Here is a 23184-nt window from a genome sequence, read left to right on the forward strand (position 1 = left end):
ATAATGTACTAGTCAACCACCTCAAAATGGTCGGCAAGATATAAAACCACCCCCCATAACGAAATACTCAAGAATTCGTTTTATTTATTTCAGAATGTCAAAAAAACCTGACGTTGTCCCAGATATCAAAACAGACCTTTTAATAGCCACTTAGGAGAGGTTCAAAATGATGTATTACTCAACCACCTTGAAACTACCCCCAACAATGATATAACCAAATATTCGTTTTATTTATTTCGCAATATCTACGTTGTCCCAGATACTCAACCAGACCGTTAAAGAGTCACTTAGGAGAGCTTCAAAATAATATACTACTATATAAAACTACCCCCAATAATGGAATAACCAAATATTGCATTACTCAACCACATTGAAACGGTCGGGAAGATAGAAAACTACCCCCAATTATGAGATGCCCTAGAATTCGTTTCCAAATGGTTGTCATATTTAAAATGTTAAGTTGCGCACCCTGTATATTTTGTCATGTTTGACTGCTATGGTTAATTTTAAGTTAATTTTAAAAAGGTGTATATGCCTGTCTCTTTTTATTTTTGAATTATATGAAAGAAATTGTACAACGAGCATGATAACTATTGCTAGTAATCCATAAACGATTCAACGATTTTTTCTTTAAATGGGACACCCTGTTTCTCTAAACGGCATCAACTACAGAATTTAGTCCCTTGTCGAATATTAGCGTTTCCTATAGCGGAAATATTTTACAATGAAACATTGAAATTGTTATTAATCAAAAAAGCTCACAAAATTTTTAATGAACGCCTAAATAAATATAAAAATGAAAAGTACAAATAAAATTAAGAAAGTGTCCTGAATATCGCATGATCGATGAATGGTCTTTGCGAGTAAATTTCGAGTCAAAAAGATTTTTTTGAGATTAAGAAATAAATGTAACTAACTTTTTGGTATTTCATAATTGGGGGTAGTTTTATACATTGCCGACGGTTTCAAGATGGTTGGCTAATACATCATTTTGAAGCTCCCCGAAGTGGCTCTTCAATGGTCTGGTTGAGCATTCGGGACGTCAGATTTTTTCGAGATTGCGAAATATTAATTAAATTATTATTTGGGGTGATCCGAGCGGAAACGGGGTCACTTTCTGTATAGCAACATTGAATATGGCTTTTGGGAGTTCCCTTGCAATATTTCCGTGCTTAATTTCCCGGCATTTCCACAGGAATACGTGTTTTTCATTACGGTAAATAACGAACTGGTCCACTGTAATATTCGCAAATCCGAATCCAAATCCAAATCTAAGTTCAGCCACATGTTATAAACAACTGACGCAGAAGGAATCCAAACGAATTGTAAATAGCATAACCTCTAATTTATTTTTTAGACACTTTCTATAACATGAAAATAATTGTAAAAGGTAGCGTTATCGTATATTTCAAAAACAAAAGCCCCTAGTATTTTTAGCTGTGGTTGAACAACGTTCCTCCGAAAGCATTTTATAACAATGAAAAACCAACCACTACAAAATGTTGTTTCTTTGTATGCTGTGCTAAACCTGTTTAATGAAATTTAGAGTTTGAACTAAACTTTTTGATTGTCACAACTCTCTGCATATCCCGTGATGCTTGAATCATCTTGGCCTGCAAATGTTCGCATCAAAGACTAGAAACTTTACATCCGACATTCCAGCAAACGATGATGAGTGGGATAGTTCCGACAACACTTTGGAACAAATCAGCATAGTTTTACAAACATAATAATGGCTGCTTTCTAAGTGCGCCTGGTCCTTTATATCAATCCGAAACAGTTATTACTTAACACTCAAATTCCATCCTTTGGAATTGACTTGGAAAAGACTACTTACCAATTACTAATACTCCATCGAAATGTGAAAGCTTTTTAGCGACATTGCCTGTTAATACTTTGCTAAGTAGGGTCGTTACCCTTAAGGCTATAGTAAAAAAAAATACAACTAATGCTAAAGAAAGAATAAAACTCTACTTATTTACCACTAATGTAATTAAATTTTGAGACAAATTTTCATCCTAACTGAAAGGTAACACCAACACATCTGTTAAGCGTCTTATTTCTATTTGTAGAAAAAAGGTTACAATGTTAAAGAAAACTAATAAGCATTTAAACTCAAACGACGAAATAAAAATTGATTGAACCCTACAAAACAAACAAGCCATTTTATATCCACATCAATTACAGAACACGGTCTGAAGTTCAATAAAGGAGTTAGACTTTACGTTACGCATTCCCACCTTTTACAGTTTTATTTCGCAGCATTCAAAATTCGGTTTTTAACACAAATATGTTAAAACGTTTGATATTTTGACTGAAAAAAATAAGAAGACAACCCAAAAAACGCTCGAGATTACATGCATAATATTTTATAACCACGACTTTGCCCAGAATGAGCTGATACCCACTGATCTTTTGTCACCGCGATATCTCTAGACCCATTCGATTAAAACTTACTCTGAAGTGTGCGCAGCGATTCTTGCTGTGCTCGAACCTAGTTTTAAATAACTAGTTTGGCAACAGTTTGACAACTCTGGCAGCTGGGCAATCTTCCAGCATTTCGAGATTATATTATTATAAATATTTTCTTTGCGAAAGTAATCAATTAAAGCACATTTTTCAAGAGTATAAAAGATGGCGACACAAGCACCAGCCGAACTACTATAAACTATTACCACTTAAAACAGATGAACAAGGATTTTTAAATGATAACAGCGGAAAAACTATCCCCCCGTCTAATGAACCTAAATATATGGAACAATCAGATACTCTTCTCAAACTATACAATATATATATATATATATATATATATATATATATATTCTCACGTATTGATTCACGGATGGAAAAATGTGATGACACTATATTCCGGGATATCATCCGTTCGCTCGTTGAACTCCGACTGGAATCCTGCATCCGACTGGAATCCTGCAAATCTTGCATCCGACTGGAATCCTGCAGACGTTTCGCCAAAATCTCACTTGGCATCTTCAATGCTCGCGCTCCGAAAACACTTCGAACACTGTGTTCGAAGTGTTTTCGGAGCGCGAGCATTGAAGATGCCAAGTGAGATTTTGGCGAAACGTCTGCAGGATTCCAGTCGGATGCAAGATTTGCAGGATTCCAGTCGGATGCAGGATTCCAGTCGGAGTTCAACGAGCGAACGGATGATATCCCGGAATATAGTGTCATCATATATATATATATATATATATATATATATATATATATATATATATATATATATATATATATATATATATATATATATATATATATATATATATATATATATATATATATATATATATATATATATATAAGCCGGTCACCTTTTCGTTAATTGATGTAGAAGAAAACCTAGGGACAATCAGTGAACATTGAATGTATTATTATCCTCTAATCCCTAACACCTGAAAACATAGAGAACAATACATTCAGGGCTCGTTTACTGTCCCAATCATTTGGCTACTAGATATTTAGAGGTTTAATATGTTACTTATAATTGGAGGATAAATGACATCGGAGAAAGGGGGAGGTTTAGATAATAATTTGCGTCATATTCTTGTTGTGCCTTATCCTTTATACAGTCCCATGTTCTTCGGTCTTCTTTCATTTTATTCAATTTTATCTTGTTATTCTACGCTTTAAATGTTGTTTATTCCTCATTTTGCTTTGTGCACTCTTTAGAGAGCGTTATTTGTGACGACCAGGTTTCAAATGCTTCAAAGTCTCCAGCCTCATCACATCAGTGGGTAGGTTACGGCACTGAATATCGTATGCTTAAAAAGAAGGTACCCTTTATAGCTGTCTTAAAAAGATTCATGTTCTTTGATCTTTTTGCAGGAACCTTTTACCTTCAATTTTACCTTGTATTATTTCATGTGTCATCTTGAATGTGTTTATTACTTATTTTGCTTTGATTTTTTATTTCTGCTTCTAACCTTTTCGGTCATCAGTTTTTTTTAATACGTCGAGCATCTTGTCATGTTTGACATCACCAATAGTGTGGGTAGGTCACAGGGACAATCTACACCTAAGAAATGTCTTTATTCACTGACTTCTTAAGGTTATGTCAGTTGGTAGTCTTAATATATTCAAATTCCGTCGTAAAAATAGTAAAGGTTGATTTTATCCGAAACTTACTATCGTAACTATCCCTAACAGTGACAACCAAGTGCCTAAAACTTAAGGTTGTTAAATATCCAAAAACATGTCGTATGCATGTGATGGCGACAATGACAGACTAACTAACTAATTTCAGAAAGACTCTTCTTCTAGGGGCCCTTTTATCTTCACAATCTTCTTCTTCTTGAAGTGTCTATGAGTCTATCCATTCCGGATGTTGGCGATCAGCATGGCTATTTGTTGATAGCGATTCGGAAAAGTTCTGCTGATGATTTGTTAAACCACGTTCTAAGGTCTGCTAACCAAGTGCTTTCTTAATGTTAATTTTCCGACATTTTACGGTGCCAAGCAGTTCTGTTTCTTTCTTCATAAGACACAATACTTCTTTGTTGGTAATTTTTTGTGTCAAATATATTTTCAATATTCTCCTGTACAGCCATAGTTCAAATGTTTCCAGTCTCTTGGTGGTTTCTTTAGTAAGTGTCCAAGTTTCTACGCCATACAGAAGCACCGAGAAGTTGTAGCAACGCAATAGTCTGAGTTTCATGTATAAGGACAGATTGTGACTCTTAAAAAGCGAACTGATTTTAATAAATACTGAGCGGCCCTTTATGGTTGTCCCCAAGTATATGTACTGCTTTACTCTTTGTATTCTACTACTACAAGGAGTTTGGTTTTGTTTATATTTATTTCTAACCCGTGCTGTGAGCTAGCCTCAGTCAGTTAGCTTTTGTAGTCCTTGAAGGCTATCTGCAAACATTATAGTATCATTTACGTACCTTATGTTATTTAGTTTAGCACCATTTATGGTTATTTCTTCTTGAATACTGTCAAGTGCCTGTGTAAAGATGTATTCTGAGTACACGTTAAATAAGATTGGGGATAGAATACATCCCTGCCTTACCCCTCGCAATATTTCTATTTGTTCTGTGTACCCGCCGTCAACCCTTAAAACTGCCGTCTGGTTCCAACATAAATTTATAATTATGTTTAAATCTTTAAGATTCACTCCTATCTTCTTTAGTATGTTGACCATTTTATCATGTTGGACTATGTTAAATGCTTTCTGGTTATCTCTCAAGCAAGCAAACACATCACAGCTGACGTCCCTGCATCACTGAAAAAGCACTTGAACACCAAATAGGGCTTCTCTTGTGCCAACGGCATTCACAAATCCAAACTGATTTTGGTGCAATCTATTCTACACAAAGTCTATGTATTCCTTTGTGTATTATCTTAAAAAATAACTTCAAGAGATGACTCATTAAGCTTATTGTTCTAAAAGTTTTCGTACTTGCTTTTTTAGGGAGTGTGATGAATTTCGACTTCAACCAGTCTGCTGGAATTTCCCCTGTTTTTCTAGTCAACCATTTTGTTTTATCCTCATTCAGTAGTTTTATGAATTCAGTCTGTATTTGGTCAAATCCAGCTACCCTTCATGGCTTCATTTCTGAGATGGCGGCTCTCACTTCATCAACCAGAATTTCCGGCCCTTCACCTTCAGCTGTCTGTTGTTCCTTGCGTGCATAATCGAATAAATTCTCCAGATATGTTTTCCAAATCTTCTTTCTCCTCTCAGCGTCAATTATGATTCCTCCGGCTTAGTTCAAATTGTTCAATTTTCTATTAAAATTTAAAATTATTCGAAACAAATCCAGCCACAACATTTTAGGTTTTGTTTATCTCGCCTTGATTTTTTATACAAATTGTCTCCCTTCGTTTATGAAACGGAGCTTTTTCGGTTGAAATTTATAGTAAAAAATCTAAAAACCGGATTTGCAGTCATACTTCCGAAATTTTGAGAAGAAACCTTTAGCAATGGTGAGAGTCGAACTTCAAATACCGAGTACACGGCTTAAAAACTTTTATGTACAGAAATCGCAATTTACAATAAATATATCAAATGTCGGATGCAGTACACAGGATATTATTTGCTATAGAGAATTTTAATTTCGGGGCAACAACAAGGGTTGATCGTTTTGGAGAATGGACCGGATAACAAATAAATAGATATTTTATTTTCATTAACGCACGATGAATTTAATAAAATTTGTGTTTGCCGTAATTCAGGCATTGGAAATTTCAAAATAAACCAGTGGTATATTTTGCGGCAGCTTTTAAAAAAGACCTATATTAGTGCTTTCATGTCCCGCTAAAATATTTGAATACATGAGGCATATATACATGCACACTTATGTGCAACACAAAATATCAACAAGGCAACATCGTTTTTTACATAAAAAATTATTAAAGATTTTGCTGAAAGATCGGACAAGAAAAATTAAATTGATGTTATTCAATCAGATTTTGCCGGGGCCTCTGCTAATGTATCACATAATGCACTTGTGCAAAAATTATTCAAAATAAATAAGAACTAAAAGTTCAGAGTTTCACGAAATTATATATATTCAAATGACAATTGTTTCGGCAACACCGTGTTTTTCTCACATTTGATAAAGACACCAGTGTCGAAACAATTGTCATGGGAAACCTGAACTTTTAGTTATTATTTATTTTGCCAATTATATTTATTTACTTATATATTATAATTTGTAACATATTTTTTAAAGGCATAAAGAAAAACTCTTTCTTGTTGCTGCGCTCCAACCATATGATAATATAGCGATTATTAATTATGTTTATTTCATTAAACCAAAAATGTAGATACAAAATTTCTAAAAATAATACGCCAAATGCATAGTTATTCGTAATTCTGATAATGCTTCCGATTTTTGCCAAAGTTTAATGAATAGGAAAATGTACCATCCATAATATACCATACCATATTTAGAATATTTATTATTGTTGAGACGTTTTTCTTCATAGTCAACAATAATTCCTCCCCTGCCAACCAGTTACATAGGGGGTTTAGTTGCGGAAATATTTCAAATATTTGAATAGTAATAAACTGAAAATGGTCTCGATCCGCAAGTGCAGAATCTACGCATATCTGCGAATGGACTTAGTCTTTTGGATTCTATAGGGTCCATTATAGTTCCAGCCACTTCCATAGATCACCTTACTGTTTCATTTCCAACCTGGTAAAGTCTGGATATTATTTTGCTGGTTCTTTAGTAGCCCACCTCCACAGCCAGCAGTAGGCAGGCTTAATTCTCAGGTTTCTGAGCCATTCATTATAGGCAAGGTATTTTAACGCATTGGAGACCACAACTTCCCTAGTGACACCATGTCGTAAGCTTTCCGTGCATCTATGAAAGTTAGGTAAACTTGCCTACCTCTCTCTCTCTCTCTATCATTGAATAAGAGTTTTAACAATGTTGTTCATCTGTTCCTATACAATTTTTGGGAACTCGATCATACTATCTGGATACTGACTGACTGTGACGGTGATCCGTCTATAGTTCCTTCACTCCAATGTACTCCTTTTTTGACAATGGATAATATCAGTCCTGCTCTCCAGTCCAGCCAAGTAAATATTGGACGGGAATGGGATAAAGCAGATCCTTATAGATTACCGTGGTTGACTTCGTGATTCTAGCTTTGTATTCGTGTGTCATTGAAGCTTTATATTTGCAGCTCTTCGGATTATTCCTGGCATACGAAACGAGATCGCTGAAGGTGAAACAAATAAACGACTCCCAGTACGTCGCGTTGACCATCTACAACGTAGTACTATTGTGCCTAATCACCGCGCCGGTCACGATGGTGATCTCTAGCCAGCAAGACGCCAGTTTTGCCTTCGTATCTTTAGCTATCACTTTTTGCTGTTTTCTTTGCATGGCTCTCATATTTCTGCCTAAGGTAATTACACCATAACATCAACGTCGACAAATCGCTCCATTCAACTGCTCGTAGGTGATCGCTGTAATTAGTAGATCGAGCGATAAGGCTGAAAGCAAATATAATCCGGATGAGAGGCCATCCAAAGAGGACGAAGAAAAATATCAAAAACTAGTGAGCGATAACGAGGAGTTACAACGACTTATAGCCCAGGTGAGTTTTTAGCGTTCGTCCGTGCAAATGGCAATTACTTGTTCGGTGGGAGCAAAATAAACCGAGACGACTCAGTGTTTAATGTATTCAAATTGAAACCAGGAGAAAATTTTACCGTCGCGTTTCATTCAAACTGCTTTCGATCCATGAAAGTTTAATGAGTTACAAATTCAATCGGCCATTTTGTTTCTGGTTATTAAACGTTGATCGGAAAAGTTGTGCGATTGTTTAATCGATGACCCAATCTCCGCGATACGGCATGATTTTAATAAAAATGCGGGATGATTTAGGCTATGCCTTCAAGGCAATTTTATTATTTTGCTGGTTTGCTTTTCAAAGTTGGGGATTGTGGATGCGCCGATTTCAATTGTGCTCTCGCTAATTCACAGACAGGCATTATTTAATTTCATTTGATACCTATAATTTTCCTTTAATAATGTTGAGAATCTAAACGTCTGCAATTCGGTATTTTTTTAATTTATTATTATTATTACAATATTTTGATTTTTCAAAGAAACTTCCACAGGCTACTGTAATACTTTTTACAAAACTTCTGGATTCCTGCTGCGTCGGTTTTGGCTACACTAGGAAAATAATCAAACTCTTCTCAACTACCAAACACTGTAATAAATGTATCATCTCACCAACTTTCAAAAAACGGAAAAATCAGTTCTTTCGAAAGGTTCCAACTTCGTATTATCCCAAAAAAGTCTATCCTAAACAAATTGCCATCTCAAACAGCTGACGAAATTCGACTTGAAACAGCAAAAATTATTAAAAAATCAAAACCTCCTAAATTTAATATTGCAAAGTCTGAACCCTAACCCTAACCTAACACACAAATGAGTATCAAGAAAAGATTCAAGATATTCTTACAGACGGATCATATCGTCAACTTAAAAAAGATCCTACGCCATCTATGTCTAACCAGACTCCGTGAAAAAATCTGTCACCCCTCATGACTCTAAAAGTCCTCATTTCTATGGACTCCCAAAGATTCACAAAGCAAAACTGTCAGTTTCACTTCATTGAACAAATAATAAGCATTACATTAGATACAAAAGATATTCTGGTTAGTTTCGACGTAGAATCCCTCTTTACTAAAGTTCCTATTCCTGAAACTCTCACTATCATTTCAGATATATTAAAATTCACGAATCTGGAATCAAACCTTCTCACCTTAATTGAAAAATCCTTGTCTGGAACATATTTTTCTTATAACAGTTAAATTTTTGAACAAACGTTGGCAACAGCTATCGGTTCTCCACTATCACCAGTCATCGCGAATGTATTCGAAAAGAAAGCTCTCGACACCTTCCATCTATAAATATCAACGAAAATCTATAAATAACACAACAATCTTAACCGCGACTCAGGTCTTCAATATGCAATATGGGAACTAGTCATCCGAGACGGTGTTATGCCTGTCATTTAGCTCCGCCCCCTCAAACAATATATAAGCAGGTACAGAGTTAAATGCGAGTCAAGCTCTGAAAAAGCCAACAGGATGATTGGAGAAACGTTAGCAAGTTCGACTCAGCAAAAACCGACACAGGATGAATCCAGAAGTTTTGTAAAAAGTACAATATCTATTTATAACTAAATAAAGAGAAAGAATTAAAAAAAAGAAAAGTTGAAAACTAAACATTTAAGACGATTAAAAGAAAGCACACCTGGAAGAGTTTGCTAGAATATAGTTTTTGACCTCTCCAGACAATATCTTTTTTTTTTTATTTCTCTTACACATAGAGGAAGCAGTTTACAAAATTTTGGCCCTGAATAACATTTCTGTAAATATTAGCTCTAGTTTCATAATGATGGTTGACTTGTGGCTGCCTGGAAATATCTGTACCATAAAGCAACGCACTAGAACAAAATTTCAGTCTTTTAAAGATAATTTGAACTACAGCATTTTGTAATTCCCGTAACATAAAAAATGTATGTAATAAAGGTCTGATTTTTTCATCAACCATCGTTCCCAAGTATTTAGTTGGTTCTACTAAAGTGTCAATATGTATTTTTGAAACGTTGGGACGATTTTTCCCTGTTCAAGAAAAGGCTATATAATCAGTTATATTCATTCTAGGGGATAGTTTAAAAGTGTCCAAAAAATGTTTAGAATTTTTGAACCATTCTCCATTTTCACCTTCATACTTATCTAAGAAAAATCACCAAAAACAATCAGTGTGTCGTCCTCATAAGGAACAACCCTGCCTAGCAAGCCTAACCAAAACTAACTTTCTGAATTCACGAACTAATAAAGGTTCTAGTACCTTGCAATTTTAAGTATCCACCTTGACAAAGCTTTGGTCGCTTAGAAGGTTTCCTATTTTTGCAAATTAAGGCCTATCTGTAATCTGTAAACAAATCACACACAATCGGTATTGTTCTGAGATGTCAGTTTATTATGTTATGTTATTTAAGACTAATTTCCATAATTATGAACACGCATGCTTAATCGAAATTGCATTATTTGAAAGAGCGAGTTCACTAATTCTAGCACTGATCCTTTCAACTTATACAAAAATTTAGTTGCGCATTGATTGCTTTATTTTTTATGAATCTAGGAATTAATTAATTAATTATCATAAATAAGTAAATCTCTCCAACATAGAGCCTTGAAAATTAGTTGATATATAGTATCAAAGGAATGCTGGAAATCAAAAGAGATACGTTAAATTAGAAAAAAGTTGCAATACTTAAAAGTATATGACGTGCTGTTAACAAAACTAAAAAAATCGCTTAACTTTATTTTTTTCTCAAGTTATTTAAAAAGATATAACAGAATAAAAATCACTTTCTAGTTACCACTTTTCGAGGTCTACAAGATAATGCTGAGAGATTTTAAGTACGACGTTTCGTTTTGGCGAAACCGCCGTCAACTTGATTTTTTTATATGGTCCACGAAAAAAACTACACCATGTATTAAATAGCATTTTTTATTATTTTGGTGTAGTACGCGCTGACATAATCGCGTTAGGAAAATGACAAAATATTTTTTTTTACATACTGGTATATGCCATTTTTTAACGTTGTTGGTACGTCTTTTTGTGGGGTCTTTATTGGGCAAGTACATCGAATATGTAGACATCAATATCGTTTTGGGTTTAATATTTGCGTTAGGATTTTGGAAACACATGTAATCGGCCCTTTTTTATAATGGTTCTCTTAACTTTCAGCGTTACTGCAATCTCCTGAAGCATGACATTGAAGAAGCTTTGAATAAGCCTTTCAAAACGTTACAAGTTATCTGTGTTTTATCAAATTAACATTTGATTTAATCTACCTATTTAGTTAGGACAGACAATTTGTATACTGCCTACATATTTGGCTTTGCCAAATCCACGGGAAACCAAAAACGACTCTGGACTTTGAAATGGAAAATACCATATTTTATTATAGATCCTGTTGTTTTGCCTAAACCTAAACCTAAACCTAAAATAACATCGTTTTCGAAAAACTACTAGAGATCAAGGAGCTATGTAACATATTTATTCCATTCTTTAAACATATTTTTTTTTAAATCAAAATTTTGGTTATTAAAACAGTGCAAAAAAAGTTGAGACTTTAAAAAGTGTTCTCGCACTATGGTGCTATTTGAAAAAAAATAGGTAACCCCAATAAATTATTAGTTCATTACATTAAATGCTATTTGGCATCAGTTGGGTAGGAACAAGTTTCCTTTTCAGAAGAAAACAAACATTTCCGAAAAGAAAAAATATTATGAAAAAAGATCTTCTCCCCCGTAGAGTCCTGAATCCAAAAATGCAAAAGTATAGATCGCGTGTGCCATTTAAAAGCGGAAGTGCATCGATCAATAAATTGCTCATTTAAAGCTTGGGAGTGTTCCTACTTTTTTATGTCGCCCGGTATACAGAATAAAAAGTAATGTCAAACATAGTTCAACGAACATATTTTCATTTGCAGAAAGAAGAGAAAATAAAACTAATGAGGGAAAGGTTGGTAGAAAGAGAGAAGGAAAGCTGCGGTGCTAAGGCGATAACACATCACACGTCATTGCTGATGCAGGGTAAGGAAACGCTGATAGTGGCGGATTTTATTACTGACGCAGGTACTTCGGATTCCGCCTTCGGCGGTGGAGTTTCGGTGTACACCAGGTCGTCTAGATGCAGCCAGTCGGACATAGAGTTTAGTGACAGTTACCTCTAACTGCAATGAAAACTTACGAGTAAACGAAACAGGAAAAGAAATTAAATAATAAATTTTAATATATAATGTTAACCACCCAGACCCATTAATTAGGTGGTGTATTGTTTCCAGAACTAGCTAATATCCATTTGCTGTTTCTCCTTGATAAGTTTGGCTTACCAATCTAATTTCAGCAGTTGTTAGTCTCTCCAATTCTGCGCTAAATATATGTTCCCGCTTTGTACATCAACCAAGTATTCCTAGAAAAAGACATCTCGATATTGATGCCATTAGTAGACAATCCAGTATTGAAAAATGTGATATATTGGTAAGTCAAAACTGATATTGTACAACGTGTCCCGTTTTCGTCTAGTTTCTGTACTTTGAATGCTTTCGGGATGCTGCAGACAAAATTTTGAGATCATCTATAAGGTGCAGATTGATTTAACCCTATATATTATTTATTTTGTTTTCCTAATTTTCAACTCTTGCAAAAGATGTTTTAATTATTACCACTTCACACCACTACATCCAATAGGTAATTGTATATATTTTCTTTATTCTGTGTTTGACAGCATAGCATTTGGTCCTTTATGAAAGAGATTGGAGGTCCAAACAATCGCGGTTGATTCAGAATCTCTACGTAACTAGAGATTTTGTAACAACCAGAAGTGGAAAGCAGTAACCCGGGCTTAAACGCCAAAGTGATAGAGCTCCGAATAATCAACCAAATGAGCCGTTCATTTTGAAAATGACTTAAGTATATTTATCTTTAATTTGAAATACTTAATGTTTTGCGTTTTTACAAAATTAAAAATATACGTAAGATATATGGTTGAGTTGCAATGTTAAATCGCATTTAAGGGATTTAGTTTTATACATCCTATTAAAGTCTCTATTATTAAGTATATAATATGACCTTGCTTACCTTAAAAGGACTTAGTCACTTTCAAAATAAAAATTTGTTTTGTTACAAAAAGTGAAAGAAATTAAGTCCGTTACATATGGCTTAAGAAATAGAAAAAAAAAACATTTAAATTATATTTTTAGATAATGGAAATAAATCTAGTAACAAGATTTTCGTTAACATTCTCAGTATGCGGGAGTGATTTGAAGCAGTTATGGTGGTTCGGAGGTATATACCGCAATAAGTCCATCATATGTCGGTATTTTAATGATTGTGATGCTTCTTATACTTTTATATAACGATGGCAATATAAAATTCCCAAATTTTGTAGGTCTACCCCGACGTGGCAATAATTCATTTTACATTCTGCGTTCTCATCCATGGTTGTTTTGTATAAATTTTAATATGGTTCATGTCTTAAAATTCGCATCCAGTAAATTTGAATACCGTTTATTTTTTCTCCGTTGGTATTTTTAGATCTTTTGTAAACTGCTTCTTCCAAGAGCCTTGTTGATATAAAATCCTCTTGTTTCATTTCATTTAGTATGAAAGTATTACCTGTTCTACATTTTTTTAATTATATAATAATAATCTTGTGGCACATACAATAACTGATTTATTTTTAACGACATTTCTATAACGCCAAAATCTCTGTCATTGGGTAAAAATGAATGCCCTGATATTAAAAATTCGTGGTCTATGAATTCCAAATCATTTCCCATCGATAAAATTTTCAACCACATGAAAGATATTTTGATGTTTCTGTTTTGTCCTCCACCCATGTGTTTTTCACGTTTCAGGGCTTTTAGGTTTCTTAAGAGGCATGAAGCCACTTCTTGGAAACCTCTAGAAGCTTTTGTTTCGTCCCAAACGTACATGTATACATATCATTGTGAAAATTGTGTATGCCTAAATTTTAAATATACATGTTACATTTATAATAAGCTACTGAAGTAGTTAACTTTGTTAACGCTTTCTGCAAATCGAATGAAAAGCCAAAATAATGAGATGGATTACTCGATACTCGCTCTTCATCCTGTTTTAACGCATTTTTAGCGGATCCTCCTAGTTTCAAATGAATATCATGTTCTTCCATAAGTTTTTTCTGTTCTTCTTGGTTTTCTGATGCTTTGACTTTAAGGTTTAATAGATCACATCTTTGACATGTGTCTTTGCGTGGTTGGTGAAAATGTAGATAAAATCCTTTTTGAATATTTTTCTATAAGTCCATTCATTTACTGCTTTCAAATTATTTTTTTTACAGTGAAGCTCATAAAAATTAAACATTTCTTTTTAGTCAGTTCAGGATGAAAATATTTTCAGTCGGGATTATGATCCCTAGTATAATGGGATTCAAATTTCGGGAAACTGTTAATATGGTTTTGAACAATCATATTTGCTTCACCACATATTCTTCTCGACGATCCAGGCAAACGCCCACGTAAATCGTTGGCAAGGTTTTTAGATTTTAATACACGTTTCAATCGTTCTTCGCTTATTTGAAAAGATTTGAAAGAATTTTTTAGAAACACTTTGCAGGTTTTAGAATTTAACCAATACGTAAAACTCTCATTTCTACATGAACCTTTTCCGTTTCTCTGGCGTCTTCTTTTTACAGCACTGCGTCCGGTCGCTTCGTATAGCAATATATTTTGCTTATTAAAGTCTTCTAAGTTGCAAAACATTTCGAAAATACATTTTCTTTCTGTAAATTTTTCAAGCAGTCTTTTCGTCAATGGCAATCTTCATTTTGAAAAACTTTGGCAGGAACAATTTTTCCCGATAGTGTATCGTATCTTTTCCCTGAATTCCGTTTAATTTTACGAATTTTCTGAATATAAGTACCACTTCCGTGTTCTCTGAATCCTTCCCTGAAGGTGCTGTTTTGTAAATTCTCATTCTCAAATATTTCCTCTTCCTCTGTTTTTAAATCTGTTTGTATGAGTTTAATTCCTCTTCACTTTCAAAATCAGGAAATCTTGTTATCCTATCCTTTCCTATGGGTTTAATAATTTCTTTAAGTTAAATATTATTTTTTAATTTTCAATTTAATATCAAAACGCAATTTAAATTACCTTCATCACTGCTTTCAACATTTTGGGCTGCACTTTTTGACATCGTCAAAAAAAAGTGGACTTAGGTCACTTTCAAAATTAGAATTTTCAGTATTTATATTATTTTGAAAATGTACGTGATTTAAAATTATCAAATATACCAAGCATATTTCAATACCGATATATTTTGACAGATCAGCATAAATTATAAATGGCAACTTGATAAAAGATGAAAATGGACTTAAGCCACTTTCAAAATAAACGGCTCAAATATTCAACGCATGGGTAAATGTCAAGTCTTTAAGCAATACCTGGGAGAATTGATTTCGAATGGAGGTGGTTGTTCACAAGACACTAATCGTAGATGCATCGCTAGAACAACAGCAAAAGAGTCTACATGAAACATAGCGAAACAGTACTATCACATTAAACACAAAAGAGACTGCAACTAAGACATTAATTTTCCCAGCCCTACTATATGATCCATAAAAGCTATCGGCCGCAGAAAGAGTGACACGCTTTAGCTCTGGTACTACAGAAGGTTTCATTAACAGGAAATTAAAAAACACCAAATGTTATTTAAAGTACCAGTTGAAATATTTCGACAGAGAACACATGCGGATAACCTGGAACTGACTAAATAAGGGCATGCACTAATCTAACAGTAAACCAAGCTGCAACATATGGGTTTGAAGCCCTTATAACGACTCCTCTTTCAAGAGGAAACGGAAGAAGAAAACGAAAAAAAGAATACAGAATGAAATGACGAATACTTAAGCCGCTGTCATTGTTTGCCATTCATTTCATGGCATCAATAGCTTGATCAAACAGGAGCCTAAAGTTTTTGAAAGTCGTGTTGTGTCTTGCTCAGTTGCACTCATATAAGTGATACCGCAATCTGCTATATGTACCTACTTTATCAAATTATCTTCAAATTTAAAAATTTTCGTGGTTATCTAGTCGATAATTCCTTGTTTTTCCCTTCTAGGCATCCTGAATGATGGCTTACGTTATCTAAAACTGCTACTGAATCAGTCAATAGGTGTTTATCATTTCACAAACATATCATGAAAAACATTAGCAGTCCTTTTAAAAATTCTTCTTCGTTTTCAATCTTCGATTTCTGAAGGCACAACCCTGGGTGGGTTTTGCCGGCTCTGCCGCAGGCCATTTTGAATGTGCATGGCTCTTAGATCTAGAGCCACTCGTACAAGCTTTGTCGTTCTGTTATCAGGCATTCTTCTTCGCTTATTATATTACCATCTGTATCCAATTCTTTGAGTTCCTGGTCAGTTTTTATTTGGTATTTTTCAGTTTCTTCTTCCCTGGTTAGGCCGAATATTTTCGTCAACATCTTCCTTTAAAGCATTTTTAGTCCTCCTTATTTGATATACTCTAGTACTATCACAGTTTAATCATTGTAACAGAACATTTATGTCTTGTTTAGGCAAGGAGACCTAAAAAATAAGTTTAAAAATTGCTTTGCGAGTGAGCAATTACTTACTCACTACTTACTTTTCTTGTCCTTAATTACCCCCCCCCCCCCACTCCCACTGAAAGTGTTGTCTGTTCCCTTCAATTATTTTAATTCTAAATTTTGACCTGTACCAGATGCCTGACTTTTTTAGCTCTTTCTTACCAAATTTAATTACCGATGCAATTTTGTCAATGTCATTATTATTAATGATTAAAGTAATGAAGCTTATTATTATTCTAATTATTATTATACAAGATTTGGTTTGCTCTTTTAGATACTGTAACATCGCAAGGGGTCAAAAATGACAACAAAGCCTATTTATTAGCATTAGATTTACAATAGCAGATCAAAAATAACTTTACTGTCAAACTGACACCAAAATTAAGCGTAAATATTTAAGAAACAGTTTTCAAAAACGGGACAACAATAGCGTCTTTTGTTCACCGATATGTTTTCCATTTTCACTTTGTAGTATTTTTGTATTACAAGTATTGATACACACAAAATTTTTCCAAGAAAATACAGAATGATGCGTTGATAAGTGTCAAGTGTATTCATTAATATTTTGGCACCCACCTACCTTAAAAGGACTAGATAAAAACATTTGTATTTTTCTATTATTTTCTTGCCTATTATCTTCTGAGGATAACAATAAAAAACATGTGATTGTCGTTAAGATAAAAAATAAATACTTCAGTTTTTATTATATAGAACACCATGTATAGTTTGCGTCAGGATGAAAGTCCTGTGCTTTACTGCAGTTTATTATTGCATGTTGGTATTAAAGGACTTTCAGCTTTAGTACCGTAAGTCTTCAAACACCCTTAAAATATTCATTATTTCAAAGCCAATCTTCTATTTGTAAAAAATTATATTATTTAACACTATAAACATAATTAACACAACTTTTGAAAATGGAACAATTCTTAAATTTCTGGCCAATGATACCTCACACAAGTTAACATAGAAATTCAAGGTTTAAAAAAATTAAGCAATTTTCTTCTAAACGTAACTGGCGAGAGTCTTCTCGGCATAGATAAAATTAAATTTGGATCGTTGTCTTGTTGAAAAATCCATTGTTTTTCCAATACTCCATTTCCATTTATGTTCAATAAAAACCAAGTTTTCCGGTTTTATTTCTTGATTTACTTGCCGCCATATTTTTTTTACTATCGGGCCTAAATATATAACATAATATTATACTATTCCTCCCAGATATTAAAGGCTTTGTTCTTGGTATCCTACTATGAATTCGATTATGCCTCAAAACCGTCTGAACTATTGCTCTCTCCGTCTCTTTGATTTAACGCATATTAATTTCTGTAGTTGTTTATACAGTTGCGGGAGCAAGCTAGCTATGGCACATTAAGACGTTCGTCCTTTTCATAATTTCACTATTAAATTACGAAGTTTTAGTTTTAAAACCCTTTCAATAAGTGACAAATAATAATTAGTGGTTCTTTTCAGCGTTTTCGATAAAACTGAACTGTCATTCGTGATGAAACATTTGAAAACACAACACTCTTTGTGTCTGCAAATTTTACTCTGCTTTAATTTTTCCTTGGTGTATTTTCTGAGCTATCGTTTACCGTACATTCAATAATTATTTCGCTAAACATCTTTCTTTAAATTCGATTGTGTTTTTAAATATTTACATTATTTTTTATATATATACATACATTTGCGGCTTTCATTTATTTTTATTGACACGTTTAGAGGATAAAGCGGAAAAAATATACGAATTTTATGTAAAAAGCGTTTTTCCATCCTCTCTGTAGGGTGGTGTCAAAATATAAATGACAACCATGTACATATTTTTTTCTGCTATGGCTACATTATTTAATGAGCTTCTGTATCTTAATCACCAACATGCAGAATGTTTTGGAGAAGCATATGGTCGGACTGGGAACAACAGTGGTAATTTTAAAAAGTTTCACGTTCCTTGCTTTAGTAACTCCTCATTAGCAACCCAGCCAAAGCTCTCCTTGGATAATTTAAGGCCTGATGTGGTTACCTTGATATCCTCTTCTTCCTCTTTGCTTAGGGAAATGGCCAACACACCAGTTTCCAAAGCTAACGAAGCAGCGGGGCAGCAATGTCTCTGCTGACAACGAGTAAGCTCTTCTCTTGGGACGCAATTGAACAAATATATCAAACACCCATATTAAATATTTGTCCGGATATCTTCCAGTCAGGGGCTAACGTTATACCGACATTCTTGTTTGAATACCACCCAATTTTTTAAAAAGGTTACTGTTACTTCTTAAATTAACTTCAAGTGCTCTGCTTCGCCTTAATTGAACAAACCTTCAAATCTTGCCTAACCTTTTTAGACAAAAACTGTTTCTCTGGACTTTGTTGTGATGGTCAGCTATCTCTGAAAAATAACACAACTGGGCATGTCAGATTGGAAAGGTGTTTCATGAGTTGTGTTATGGTGAATCCATCCATCATAGATCACTCTAAGATGGCAAGAGAATGACGTCTTAGAGTGTTTTAAAACAAAACTTTTCAAGTAGATCTCAACATTGCAGTCGGTTTACAATACATGATTCTTTAATCAGGCTTTACACCCTCTGATCTACCACCCAGATATTTAAAATGCCAATTTCCAAAGTCCATTTTAAGAATTATCGCCTAACTAAGATGGAGTAACAACATTTCACCTGGGAAAGATAAAAAAAAATACGATCAATAATAAGATGCTGCATTCGACCGCAAGATGCAAGAATACAGAACGTGAAGGTATATAGTGGTGCATCGGACCGTTATCTGGCGAAGTTGCAGTAGGAAGAACTAAGGGGAGAAGTTGAGCAGAAGAAGAAAGCTTACCACAGATGGCTAAACACGAAAAACCCCATGAAATTTATATTCACGTGAACACGTCGAAGATACTTAGGGGGAACTTGAGTAACCCAGGCCTGAAAGTTTTTAAAATGTCTGAGAAAAGAAAAAGTATATAAGAAATGTTGACCTAACAGAAAATAGGATAGAATTTTTGGGAGAACCATATTTTGATGCAGAGGTACAAGCAGTAAGTAGAGAAGAACTAAGGAAAGAACTGAAAAAATGAAGAACGGAAGAACTTCAAGACCGGGAGCTAGTAAAACATGGACCAGAGACCCTATTAGCAAGGGATATATAAAAGTGCTATATTCTCATTCTCAAATACATTTAAAGTAACGAAGGGTCTGAAACAAGGATGCAAAATATATATTCAGGCAGCCTTCTGCAACTGGAGACAAAATGTTTAGGAATCTAATCTATTTCTACCTTCTATTAATTTGCCTGTGCCGTGGTGTTTGTCAATACTTTTATCACTGCAACTTCATCACTGCAGATTTAATAAATATTAGCAGTTTGCGGATACGTTTGAAATATGTATTGTTCATTAACTTAATACTAAGTAAAAGAAAACAACGGACTGAATCTCAAAAACCAAACACGTCATAAAAATTAAGCAGACAGGAACATGAACATGAAAAAACAGGCGAAATCTGGACACCCTGTACACTGTTCCTATTCACCTCGTTAATGTAAATCTATCATTTCTTCAATTTCACAAGGGCCTTGTAAAAGAGCCCGTGATTAAAATTTGATATCACCCCCACTTAGACACCGACGCACATGTTTTATATTCGTACCTATGTCAATTACCTTTGCATGGTATTTTTTAATAATAAATTTTTCTACCCCAACCTCACAGTGACCTTAACATTTAGGTAATATTAATAGAATAATTTAATATTTTGTAGTACCACTTTACGACATAAGTCAACATCAACTACCACTTTTATATAACCTTTGAATGTTATATATTTATACTGTTAAATAACGCGGAATGTTGCAAAAGCTTTGCGCAATCTTTTCACTCGACTTGTGTTATGAAAATTATTTTATGCCCGAGAATAACTTAACTTTTGAACCCCGAGGGAATTAAAAGTTCGCTCAGGCTACGAACTTTTCGCCTTGCCATGCCACTTTATTCTCTAAGTTTCTAATGTAGTAGTAATTTCATCGGTTGAAGGTTCTCTAGTATTTTATTTGCCGAACTTGATAATAAAGATCTCCTTTTATCTTACGATCTAATTACTCCTAGAGAATTCCTATATAAAAAAGTTTGGTTCAATTTTATATACATGAGGATCACACGCCTTCAGTCAAAATGAAAAAATCCTTTTTGAAAGTACAATATTCTAAAATAAATTAAAACTAGAGGTCCTGCGTAAAAAAGTTGATATCTACTAAACAAAAGAGGCTCATCTGCCGCTTATTTCGGACATATTAAATTTGCTCCCGAGTTGTTGAGTACTTTTTACTTTGATCTTACCTACTTGGTGGTAGCCAGTTTTCTGCCAAAGTGGGGTTGGTTGTGTCAATTTTATTAAGTTATAGATAAACCTGAAGTTTCATTAAACGAATATGCAGTGTGGTCATTTTAGTGTACAACATATCAATCAATTTAGCAGATTTTTTTTAGTTCATTTATTATTTAATTTAATTTAATTATTTAATAATTTATTTTCTTAAAAAATCTTTATCTAAGTAGCAAAATTTTTATTTTAAATAAATAAATAAAGGGTTTATTTGCAAACAATGCAGAGTTTATCATTACAAGAAAATCATATTAATATATTTGCAAAAAGTACTAGAAAACAATTTAAAAAATTGTGAGCCCATGAATGATTGTATTAACAAAAACCAAAAATAGAGAAAGAGCACGCAACATAAACAATAACAATTTTTGCTTGAAAATAGCAAGCCCTTCTTCAGACACGAGTATAAGATTATTTGCCGTTGTGTAGGAGTGTTTTATATATATTTTCGTAATGTTTGTGAGCTTGAACGTTTCAAGATATTAGATACCGAATATTTATATACATTGAAGGTGAATGATCTTTCAAATATTTATGAGACATGAGACATTTACACGTTAAATTCAAATTATGCACATCGGTTTTATAATAAATTCTTTGAAACAGGTTATTCTGCATTGTTGCGGATTATTGTATTCAAATTTAACGTATGCTTTTTGAATTTCTTCTATCTTCTATTTTGTTGATCTGAGCATGGTCCATGTACGGCATCCACATAGTTGAAATGGCTTAAGATAAGCGAATCAGTAAGCTTCAATTTAACGGATGTGCTCAAAAAACTCCTATGATGCATTTGATGACAGGGGATTTAAATCTCAAATTTGTGTCCATATTAATTCTCCAGTTTCTAGCTTCTTTAGTTGTTTCTAATTTTTCATTTTGTACAAATAATTCTAAACTATTCTCCAGATCGCCAGCACTTATTTGAAAGATTTTGTTCATGATCGTCTGCATTAAGCACATACGAAGGTTGCGTGTCATCCGCATAGAAGTGTGTCCAGCAAAATTCTAAGCAATCTGGTAATGATGTATACTAAAAAAAAAACGGGTCCCTCTGCTTGGGGGAATCAACTCTTTTATAGATATTCCTTTCGCTCTTCCAACAACAAAATCATCGTGATTCATCGAAGGCCTTGGAGAAATCCAGCAGAATTATCTGTAAGACCTAATTGTTGTTGTACAACTGTTTCCCTTTCGGGAAGTAGCTTATAGATTATACATCTAAGTGTTCCCTTATCTGACTATACCCTCTTCAAAACCTTCAACAGTACTTGCAAAACACTTAATTATTATTACAAAAATCTATTAATTATGACGTTCTCTCAAAGTACCAGTTCAATTTTGGTGAAAGAAAAATGGCCTTATTAATTTCCCGTTAATAATACCGCACTACACATTTGCAAATAAATTATGGTTCTTAATCGAGCGACATCCAACAACTTTTAATTGATTTTCTTCATTACATACAGACACTCTAAAGACCCTATCCGTTTGAAATAGGTTAAAATCGTATTAACACTTGAATACTGAATTTGTTTATCTGAATGTCGTCCATTGATGATATCTGCTGCTTCACTAGTTCATAATTATCTCACATGCTATAACTAACTTGCTTTCTCAGATAATTTTAACTGTTACCAAGGAGGCATGTCAAATAATATCTGTTAACGATCTAGCAATTATTATTTAACAATAACAATCAATGTTCTCAGATCGTCAATGGTTACTTCAAAGAATCATCTCTTTATATCATGAATATCATATATTATTTTAGTAGGATTTGATGGTGATGTCAATTAATAATAACTTATACCTGCAGTTTTCTAACAAAAATTTAAAATAAAAATTTTGCTATTTAAAAAACTATTTCTCAATATGCCTATTATAATTTTCAATGCTTTGACTACGTAAAAATATATTTTTTTAAATGTTTAGATATTATTAAATAAATTAAAATGGGTGTTTCGTTAAAAAAAAAATAAAATACCTAAATTCAACAAATAAAATTTGATAAAATTATTTGATTTTGAATAATTTGAGACAGATTTGAAAATTATTGAAAAAAAGGGAAATTATTAATATTTTTCTAAAAAAAATGTATCTTAGTAGACCCTGTTTTGATAGTAATTGCTTTTAATT

At 33.5% G+C, this 23184-nt stretch overlaps 1 protein-coding gene and 1 long non-coding RNA gene across 3 annotated transcripts in view; one reads left to right on the top strand and one right to left on the bottom strand.

Annotated features, from left to right (window-relative positions):
- The window catches only part of LOC132700417 (gamma-aminobutyric acid type B receptor subunit 1), a 476519-nt gene that overhangs the window by 441574 nt on the left and 11761 nt on the right, over nucleotides 1-23184 (top strand). Inside the window, exons 13-15 of one of the 2 annotated variants that reach the window (XM_060667722.1) lie at nucleotides 7666-7890; nucleotides 7945-8082; nucleotides 12010-12559. In XM_060667722.1, coding sequence (XP_060523705.1) covers nucleotides 7666-7890; nucleotides 7945-8082; nucleotides 12010-12252 — 606 coding nt within the window. In that variant the 3' untranslated portion in view covers nucleotides 12253-12559. The remainder of the gene's footprint in view (nucleotides 1-7665; nucleotides 7891-7944; nucleotides 8083-12009; nucleotides 12560-23184) is intronic. The other variant, XM_060667723.1, reaches the window with a different exon arrangement.
- The window catches only part of LOC132700427 (uncharacterized), a 29075-nt gene continuing 18013 nt past the window's right edge, over nucleotides 12123-23184 (bottom strand). The window contains exons 2-3 of the long non-coding RNA XR_009618641.1: nucleotides 12412-12491; nucleotides 12123-12252 (exon numbers count right to left, since the gene is read on the bottom strand). This is a non-coding gene — a long non-coding RNA (uncharacterized LOC132700427). The remainder of the gene's footprint in view (nucleotides 12253-12411; nucleotides 12492-23184) is intronic.

This window comes from Cylas formicarius, unplaced genomic scaffold, assembly GCF_029955315.1.
Source record: "Cylas formicarius isolate icCylForm1 unplaced genomic scaffold, icCylForm1.1 PGA_scaffold_4__25_contigs__length_36172078, whole genome shotgun sequence".
NCBI lineage: Eukaryota > Metazoa > Arthropoda > Insecta > Coleoptera > Brentidae > Cylas > Cylas formicarius.